General features: G+C 38.8%; 1 protein-coding gene across 3 annotated transcripts in view; it reads left to right on the plus strand.

Moving 5' to 3' along the window:
- Positions 1 to 10,590, plus strand: part of cdc14a (cell division cycle 14A) — a 39,517-nt gene that overhangs the window by 16,228 nt on the left and 12,699 nt on the right. For all 3 annotated transcript variants that reach the window (XM_015390480.1, XM_015390479.1, XM_015390481.1), the window contains exons 5-8: positions 2,457 to 2,536; positions 5,192 to 5,258; positions 9,760 to 9,822; positions 10,188 to 10,275. In XM_015390480.1, the coding sequence (XP_015245966.1) occupies positions 2,457 to 2,536; positions 5,192 to 5,258; positions 9,760 to 9,822; positions 10,188 to 10,275 (298 nt within the window). The remainder of the gene's footprint in view (positions 1 to 2,456; positions 2,537 to 5,191; positions 5,259 to 9,759; positions 9,823 to 10,187; positions 10,276 to 10,590) is intronic.

Consider the following 10,590-nt stretch of genomic DNA (forward strand, 5'->3'; position numbering starts at 1 on the left):
ACCATACCAATGTTTTCCTACTGTATGCACCCTTATGCACTAAGTAAATTTTGTGGCACTAGTGGCTTTGATCTTTAAATCTCCGCTCCATTCTCTTATCAAGGCCCTGAGCAAGATTTCCTTCCTAGCTTCATTTTTTTCACCACAGCATCAAGTTAGAACTGATTTCTCAAGATTTGCTACCATCCTAGTGTTGGCTTGTTTGATACACTCACTATAAACTCAGAACAAAAAAAAAATAGTAATATACATTTAACAACTTTGTTTTGTTTTGGTTTTTTGTGTTTTTTACATATGACAATTTAAATTAATGAATAGTTAATCTGAATAGCAATCTGATGAACTGCAAATGTATTGTAAGCAGTATTACAACATTGCTCAGTGTCTCCACTATCACTTCAGTGATCTATCGTTTAGCTCAGAGGTGTAAATTGGGACTGGCCAGCTGGTACCACTCTGCCCTTCTGGGTGTTGGACATCTTTTTTTCTTGGGTACTGCCAAGTCAAACACACACAGTCATCATATAAGGGCTACAGAGGCTACTATTATGATGGCACCCAGATCAACTGTTCACCTAATCAAGAGAATTTCAACTGTTGTGAAGAAAGTGTCAGGGCCAAAGAAAGTCCAGCAAATGTCCGGATTAGGGGGGGTTTAGATTAAAAGATTGCGTTTACAACAAGCGTGTGCTCAGGACACGCAGCAGGAAGGTGGGAGTATTTCTGGATTTTGGACGCTTTTTTTTTGTCAAGATTGTTGCAAGGCAGCCTCTGTCTCCAGGAAAAACAGAAAGGACAGACTGACTTTCTGCATGCAGAGGTGTTTTTTTCCCCTAATGAAGTCCTCTGAGGTTGTCTGGAGCACCTGAAGAAAGGACCTTACACAGAAGGATTTGTTGAGCAGGACTACAAGTTCACCCTTCTTGTGTTGGGTTTTGTCAAAACAGTGACAGGAATAAAGATCAGGACCAAAACATCTTTCAGAAGTAACTTTCCCTGATATTCCAGGAAAGGTGGGACTTTTTCCTACATGATGCATCATCAGGTCACAAAGCAACGTGATAAAATAAGTGGTTTAAGGAACAGATCCCTTGATCTCATTGGAAACTTGAGGTCTATCCTTAAATAAAAGGTGGGCTGTAAAGGAAGATCAACATTTTATAACCACCAAAGAAAGAACAGCTCAGAATTAGACCCAAATCATTAAACCCAATCTATCAAAGTGAACTACGTAAATCCTGGAAAAGATTTCGCAGCACTTTGACCAATGAATCTTTGCTGTAGGCATTTCTCAGACAGACCTGTGAAATGGATCACATTTATTTTATAGCTTCTGTTATACCGTAGAGAAAACTAAGAAATAGATGCACTGAAGCAAAAATGTTCGAAAACTAGGTTTCTTTCTGTCTCAACAGGAATTTATTCCACTGCTTGTTTGGAAACTTTTGACCATGTTTCTGGGAAAATCCAAAGTTCCTCTCAGCAGTAGAAGAAAAGACTTCATTAGTCAGAAGTTCAATGTTTTGACATCTTAGAGGAACCATTTAACTTTCTGTTTTAATGGATGTTCAAGGAGCTGATTCTGCTTTATTAGACTATTTATTCTACACTCCTAATTTCCTTGAAACTCCTAATACCTGCAGAGTTTTGGATGCTTTCTGGACATGTGGTATAAGCAGATCCTTGTAGGTGGAACCGGCGGACACAGACTCTCTCCTGCTGTGTTTTGCACGTTGAATATTTGATGTCAGTTCAGCCTCTGAAACAAAAGGTGATTGTGTCCCCGGAGCAGCTCCAGACTCCGACACAATCAGACCAGTCAGATCCACCACAATACGAGTTTTTTATGATCTAAGAGATGAAATTTCCACAGAAGTTTGAAACATAGATACTTTTATTTTCACTCGGGTTTTCCCTTATTAAGGGATTTAAGTTTTTGTCCTCAGAACTTAAACTTCCTCCTTACTCATTACTTTTTTTGAATTTTTTTTCCAGTAAACCTATCTGATAAGCCACCACTAAACTCAGTGTTTAGATTAGGGCTTGACGCTTTGTTTAAAAAAATGTAATACTTTCCAAATTGCAGAGGCTCTCGGTTTTTGGTCTTGTTACATTTAATAAGAAGACACTTTCTCACTCCAGCCCTTTAGTGCTGCAGTTAGCACACAGATCTATGCATAAGAGCTATTAAGGCCCGTGACAATGGATTCTGGACTAGAAAACATTCAATGTCATGGAGCCAAACATGTATATGCTCAGAATTAGTGCAGAGGGACTTTAAAATAACATAGCAAATTAAACTTTGATTTTTGGCAAAATCCCCCACGCTGCACCTTAAGAAATGGAAATGTCTTGAGAGCTGTACAAAACGAAATTTTGCTTTGTTTACAATCTGTGTGTTCAAAATGACCATAAAGTTTGTCTAAATCTAATTATCTTTCCCTTTTTTTTTTCAGGTAATTTACCTGAAGAAAACCCCAGAGGAAGCCTACAGAGCCCTGATATCTGGATCCAACGCCTCATACCTGCCCTTCAGGTCAGTTCTAACCTTTTTATAAATGTTATTTTCTCATTATTTTTCATCCAATCCATGATGGTTACTCATACCTGCTTGCGATCATTATATGGTACCTACACTGCTGCAATGAGTACATTTATAAAATAACTAAAAAAAAGCAAACAATCATGTCTCCTTAATGAGCTGTAAACATCAGTGGTTTGGATGTTATGTTTAAGTGGTTATACATTCACACTCTGCAATGGTCTGTGATATTTATCCAGTTAATGCTTTGTTTTTAATTTATTTATTTCCTCCTTCAAACCTTGATGTATATTATATTGACTTGATATGCCAAATCTCATACAGAGAAGGATCATCATAGTGTTTTTCTATTTGTCCTTTTTAGTATTGTGTTATTGTGATAAAACACTCAATCATATTAAAATTAAATATGCTGTGCAGCTCTATTCTAATGGTAACCTTTAATAGCAGTTATGGTTTTGTTCCTTTAATAGGGATTTAATATGAGGTCAGGGTTGTGTGAAATGAACCGGTCATGGTTTAATCTGCAGGGCTGCATTTATCATTTATTTTTAAACATGGAGACATAATGTCATCCTCTTGACTACATCACCGCTAACCTGATCCAGCAGCTTCCAGTCAGAAAGCTTTAGACTGTGCGCAGAGTTCAGTGTAAACTTTTGCTGCTGTGAGCTTTAATGACTAACCCTGAGCTGGCAGCAGTAGAGACAAATATTAAGAGTTTGGCAGCGATGAAGAAGGAAATGTCCGAATGTGGAGGTTTGGCCTTTAAGCTCAAACCACAGACTGAAATAACGTCAACCGTCTGACTTAACCCACTGGAAGGAAACTTATGATGATGATGATGATGATAAGCAGAGGAAACTCTACCCATGTATTTATCATGCACAACTGCTCCTGTTTGGATTTACCACAATTAAAGCTGTTCTCCTGCTGCCGGTTTTCTCTGGCTAGACGTTTTATTCTGTTACTTAAGAATATGATTCTAATGTGAGAAATCTGGTTCTTTTGAAAACTGCAGAAGTTTTATTTGTTTGAAGCTTCTGCTGACCCAAACAGAGAAGCTGAGTCTGTCTGAGAGGTGTGTTTTTGTGTGTTGTGGGAAGTTGTGTTTGTACTTTAACTTCTAGCTGAGTGAGGACACATTTATACTGGGGAGGACTTTGATGTAAACTGGAGTTTTTCTGATACTCATGGTCAGGTTTAGGACCAAGATGTAACATAGGTTGAGTTGGGCCATAGAAAGGGTAGAAAATGAATAAAAGTCGAAGCATGGTCCTCAGTCTATAAAACGCAGATGTGTGTTTGTGTGTATCAGAGATAAAGGGCTTTTTGTTGTTGTCAACACGCAGTAATTATGTAACATCAGAGCGCCACTGAAAGGAGGAGGACTTTGTTCTTCTGTCGGCCTCATGAGGAGCACTGAGCTCTTTGCAGAGCGCTGATGTATAAAAACATGATGCAGACAGGCTATACCCACTGCAGAGCATTAAAGATCCCACAGCGGGGCCCCGCTTCTGTCTGTAGAAACTGATGATACTGAAAATAACATGTGGACAGGCAGAGATCCAGGAGGTTGAAGATCTGATCCAGTCATTCCTGATGTGGAGGTCTGCATCCTGATTTCTGACAGTGGGTGAAGCAAAGCGACATTAAAAGAAACCAGGGTTCGTCTTTGAGACATTCTCAGATTTGGAAGTTTGTTGGCAAAATTTGGGGAGATTTTTTTTATAATATAAGGTGTTAGAACCAAGAGCTGCTGAAATGCTGGCTTGGTACTTTAAGGGGTTTTTAGTTGGTTTATGCTGCAGACTGATTCATCTTTCTGTATTTTGTAAAGCACATTTAAAGAAGGCATGTCTCCCTCAGCATCAATCGCTTCATCATGTGCATCAGAGTGTTTGACTGTTGGTTGCATGAGCCGAGTCCCATCAGGTTTTATACTGATGCTTTTAGTCCCTGATGAATCCTGGTTCTATTTTATTTTGTAAAGTTCAGTTGCAAATGGTTTATTCCAGTGACTAAAGATTCTGCTGCTGCTCCATCACTGGTAGTGCTGGTTCATCCATGTTTTCCTTTCCTAATGAAGAGTTCCAGCATGTTTCTCCTCATCTTGTCTGTAATTTCATCCTTTAAATGTTGCTAGAAATTAGCATAGCAGATTAAATAAACAAAACTAAGTTGATCTGGTAGGAAAAAAAACTGTGAGGTTTCCTAAAATAAAGGACAAAAACGGTTTCATTATCAGTGTAGCATGATGGGCTGCACAAACTATTATCAGTATTCACACTTCGGTCAAGTGAGTTGTTTTTACACCTTTTCTGCGTCATAAGATAATTTTGCATGAAGTAGTTTCCTACAGCTCTGTAACAGTGCTGCGCTAAACATTGGAAGATTTTAGAGCTGCTGTCTGAGTTCGTAAATTCAACATTGAGAGGTTGGACAGGAACTGTAGGATTCAACAGATTATTCAAGTTCTCCAAATATTCCTTCCTTCTACCAGACTGACAAGTTGAAGCGGATAAAAAGCACCACCTACATGTTTTTATTTTCTTAAAAGAATTTTGGTGATGTTTCAATGACACATAAAGCTTCATCTGTATTTTTATGCGTTAGTCTTAACCTGCTTTCTGCTGTCTGCCTCTGCAGAGATGCTTCCTTTGGGAATTGCACCTTCAACCTCACCGTGCTGGACTGTCTGCAGGGAATCAGGAAGGTGAGATCATCAGCTGCCTCAAACCCTGCTTTAGAAATCTTGCTGATTTGTTTGTAAGAAGACGAGTTTTACAATGTCTGAATGGGAAATTAGTTTATAAGAACAACATTTATCAAAAGACCAGAATCTCTTTCTAAACTCTGAGAACTTGACATTCAAAGAGAAAAGCAGCTCCTATCTAAGCTTCGAAATCCTCTGTTTGATGAATAATGAGAGCATTTAGCATTAGAATTTTTTTTCTTTTGATCAGATAAAAAATATCAGTTTTATCTCCAAGCATGTTTAGGTTACAGGCTTTTCTCAACTAAACTTTTAGAATAGAATAGAAAATACCTACGTTGTCCCACAATGGGGAAATTCTGGTGTTTACAGCAGCAAAAAGATTACAGAGAAAAATGATCAAACAAATGTGGACCTTAGGAAAATGTATAAGAATAAAATAATAGTGAAGAGTTGAAAGATAAACAATAAAATACTGTACTGTAAAGTGTTTTAACGATATAAAACTATGCACCTGGAGAATAAATAACAATATACAGCTATGGACGTTTTTACAATAATGGATATTTGAAAAATAGCAGAAACATCAGAGATGTGCAAAAGGAAAACAGCATGTTATTTACCTGACTAAGATAGAAACTGTGCAAAATCAGCATGAATGTAACAACTTATTGAGGTTAATAGGAACAGTGATGGTTATAAGTCTTAGAGCTGCTGGGAGGATGGATCTGCGATAACGCTCCCTGGTGCATTTAGGGTGCAGCAGTCTGTCACTGAAGGAGCTCTCCAGCTCTGCAACAGCTTCACGCATGGGGTGGGAAACATTACCCACCTTCTGCACTGAGTCAAGAGGGCATCCAATCAGAGCTGGCCTTCCTGATCAGTTTATCCATCCAAAGAAGATGGCTGATGCCACATCACAGACATAGAAGGTCTTTAGGAGCGCCCCCTGCACTCCAAAAGACCTCGTTAGGACGAGTCTGCTCTGACCTTTCTTATACAGAGCCTCAGCATTGTGAGCCCAATCCAGTTTGTTATTCAGGTGAACACCTCGGTCCACTGTCTCAATGTCCGTTTCCTGGATGTTCACTGGTGTAGTTTGGGGGATCTGCTTCTGCGAAAGCCCACATTCTGCTGCACCTGCAAGTGGACCACATGAAAATGTCTCACAAAAACTTGGAATGTTTATGGTTTTTATTAGTGTTGCACCGATACCAGTATCGGACGGGGCCCCGATCCAGCGCTAAAATGGTGGTATCGGTATCGGCGAGTACCAACAAATAGGGCACCGATACCATTTTGAGAGCCATAAGTTTATTCAACTATTGTCACCCACTCCTGGTAGGCAATGAAAAGTTCTACTGGATTCACTTTGTATTAGATTTTTTCCTGTTTCACAAAGGTAGGCAGCAGCTCGACAAAGCCATGGTGGCAATTATTTTACATAATTATGGTATCGGTATCGGCCGATACTGCACAGCCAGGAATCGGGTATCGGTATCGGGGCCAAAAAAATGGCATCGGCACAACACTAGTTTTTATGCGTTCCTGATGGAAGTTTTTTAAACCTACATTTCTGTCATGAAATGAACTGGTCAATCAGGGCTGGATTAGAAATNAACATGGATATCTACTTTTAGAGGCTCAGGTAGATTCATCTAATGCTGTTCACCTCAACAACAGTCCTGAGGTTTTTATTCTGGATTTTTCCACATTTGCATTGCGTTTGTTTTTTCCTCTGCCTCTGATGACTCAACATTTTAAACATGACTTCAATAGATGAACAGTTGACAGCTCTCAATTTAAAACCTATCTTTATGGTTAATGCTTTAGGATATCAGGAAATTGTAGTTCTGATACTTTTGCTGAACATTAATAAGAATTTAGTTGCAGAGCTATAGGAAGGATAGTCCGAGAACAGCTCCAAAATTCCCTGCATCCTTGAAGAGTTAATGTGGAGCAAGTTCCCCCTGGCTCTGAGGTTGAAACAGGAACAGGCCTGGATGTTTGCAACTCCAAAACAAGCAGGAGGCCGACCAGAAATCTCTCAGCAGCTTACTGTTACATAACAGCTCAGGGTGCTGAGCCGGACAAGGAGCTGCTGAACTATCTGAGAGCTGCCGCGGCCAATCAGAGGGCAGCAGCTCTTAGTGTTTGTCTGGACGCTAATCTGACAGAAGTGTAAATAATCCACCACCGAGTGTGTTTACATGGAGCTACGAGTACCACGACTGTATCTGGGCATTGTTCTGAAGGAGTAACACCAGTTCTGTTTCACCAGTTTGTTTTTTTATCTCTTTCTGTCCATCTGCATGACTGTATATCGTTACCGTTATTTTTCATCAAATGTAGAAATCAAACAGAAATCCAGGTGAACTAACAGATGCAATCGTGTTTCAACTGATCTATTTGCTTTAGGACTGTTTTCACAGCACCTTTGTGCTCTTGGACCCCCTCCCTATCACTCGGGGGAAATTGAAATTAGGCAATAAATATAACCATATTACAAAGGGTAGCTACAATACTATTTATTCTCTGTGCTTCATAGAGCCTGTGACCTTTATAAAGTCCCTTTATGACATACTGGCATGTAAAATGCTATTGGTCCCCAATGGGGGAGTGTTGGACTAGTGGTTAGAGCAGTGCGCTTGTGCTCTGAGAAGGTTGAAAGTAGCAAGTTTGATCCCCACAGTCTCCACTCTAGGTCCTGAGCAAGACCCTTAACCCCACACTGCTACCCGGGCGCTGCACAGTGGCAGCCCACTGCTCCCCAAGGGGATGGGTTAGATGCAGAGGTAAATTTCTCCAATGTGAGATCAATAAAGTTAAATTATTATTATTAAACAGATTTCCTCTTAGATGTTAGTCTTTTTAACCAGGAGTCATGGCATTCCTGCTGTTGTTTGCAATTGTTCTGTTTCTCATAAATAGTCTGTTTTTAAATGCACAAATATACATGTTGTTTTTTTTGTTTGAATATTTATTTGCACATTTCTTGAATCTTTAATATGTGGAGGGTTACTAGCGACCAACTACCCCCTAAGGGATGGTTCAATGTAGAGGAAAGATTCCCCCTCTGTGGAACTATAAAGAGAGGTTTCCTTTCTTTTGCTATTTCCTTTGGGAATTGTTCCTTACTGTACAGACTGTCATTGCTGCAGCACCACCTAAATATTTCCACTAAAGGACAATAGTGTATTTTTCTATTTGATTTTAATGGCAGTATATTTGTATATATTGTGCAGTCTCAGAGGATGGGTTTCATCAGGGATGCACTGTTCCTGCCCAATATGAGCACAAGTATTACTTTTTTTTTTTTTTTTTTTTAAACCCGCTGATGCCAAGTATTGGTCCACATGGTGCAGTTGCGATGCAAGTGTTACTTTTTAGATCCTCCTAATGTCTTTGAACATGACTTGCAGTCTTTCATAATCAAAAATAAGCCTGATTTGAGTTGTGCTTTCAGAAGTTTTGGGCAGCAGAGCTCTGCTAACAGACCAGTTTGGATGCTAAGCTAACCAGAGGATTCCCTTTAAATAAGTGGTGGCTGCTTCATCTCTCATCTTTGTTCACTTGAAAATACTGCAACATCGCTGATGTAGTTCTTCAATATCATGGCTTCTTAAAGTCATACTGTGATTAAACTTCCATGCTGCTGCTCCTACAGCTAATCCTGTTTCTTTTTCTCCTTCCTTGGCTTTATGGTAAATAACCATTGTTTACGGGGCTGTAGTATTTGTAGGCAAACTAGGATTAATGGTGATTAATCAACAAATTTATTATCAATTTATCTTTAACTGAGGTATACAGAGTTTAAATTGGATTGTTGGCTATAAGAGCAACCTATTTAGACTAGTAATTATTCCAAAATTGGGAAAATAATATAAAGACATTTTGCATTCAAGATGGAAAACCTTTTTTTCTCCCTCAGTATGCTATATCCAGAACTCCTCAAGTGGCTGAGTTTACCCCTTACATGGTTTCAATTCTGTATAAAATCTGCTTTAATAAACATTTTGCTAGCTGATTTTCAATGGATTAATCGATAGATGAACAAAGTTAAGTTCATTAGTGCTGCAACTACACTAATAGTTTATTACGATTAGTAATAACTCTAGAAACAGTTATTTTAGTATCAGAGCATATCTGTATGTTCCTAGGTGGTATAGTTCAATCAGATAAAGACCTTGAAGTGTACATGTTTACATTTTTTTTTTTTCTTCTGGTCATGTTTTTTTCTGCTTTTCTAATAAAAATTCTGGAAAATATTTAACTTTGTAAACATGATTTTTTTCTATCCCCCATATTGATCCATACAGGCTGCATTAGTTTTGCTGGCTCGGTCAGCTGCAAATTATCTCATAATAAAGCATATTAAATTGAATAAATCTCATCCCAGGCTGAGGAGGTGATCGAAGGCCCCTGCTCTCTAATATATAATATAATTAATGTTTTTTTTCTTGAAACTTTAAAAAGAAATCTGTTTTATTGTGTCTTTCAGGCTTTGCAGCATGGCTTCTTTGACTTTGAAACATTCGACGTGGAAGAATATGAACACTATGAGGTAAAAGTGGTACCAGCAGGGTTATAGACAACAGTACCAACCGGTCACAACTTCAGGGCGTTTAGTGATTCATCATGAAAGACAGACTGTGTTTTTTAGTGGGTCGGTCCAAAACTGGTTAAAGCAACATTTTCACTGTTTCCCTTCTGCAGCATAAGGTCTAAAGGTGTGAAACAGTGGTTGGTAAATTAGACTGTAGTGCCCTCTTCAGGATGCCCAGAGTACTATCACTGTTCAGGTTTTAATTCAAGGAAACACAGTTAAAAAAATTATCAGAATTAAAATCTTTAAAAAAATTCACTGCCTGTTGCTGTTCTACATCCCTGCCTTGATCGTTTATAGCTGCTTTGTTTTTCTGTCTGCAGCGTGTGGAGAATGGAGACCTGAACTGGATCGTCCCAGGAAAGTTTCTGGCCTTCAGTGGACCTCATCCGAAATCTAAGGTAGAAAATGGTGAGTAAACAATTTTAAAGAATTTCTTTCATATTATTGTCACTTTATTTAAACCATTGTAGGACTTGTCATGCAGGTTTTCTTTTAATAATCCTGTAAAAGTCTAGGGTAACAGGAATCCATTGAGTATTTTTACTCCATCCTGCATTAGTTGTTTTGCTTTCTGGAGGACCTCCCCTAACCTGTTCTAACAACATCAATTTTAACAAGCTGCATGGCTTTTTCTATATTTCCATCCGTCAGCTTGTTAGGTTAAACTCATTCTTGTGTTGCACAATAGAATGCACACACACCTCTGCCCTGATTTTGGAAAAG

Source organism: Cyprinodon variegatus, unplaced genomic scaffold, assembly GCF_000732505.1.
Source record: "Cyprinodon variegatus isolate N-32 unplaced genomic scaffold, C_variegatus-1.0 Scaffold501, whole genome shotgun sequence".
Classification (NCBI taxonomy): domain Eukaryota; kingdom Metazoa; phylum Chordata; class Actinopteri; order Cyprinodontiformes; family Cyprinodontidae; genus Cyprinodon; species Cyprinodon variegatus.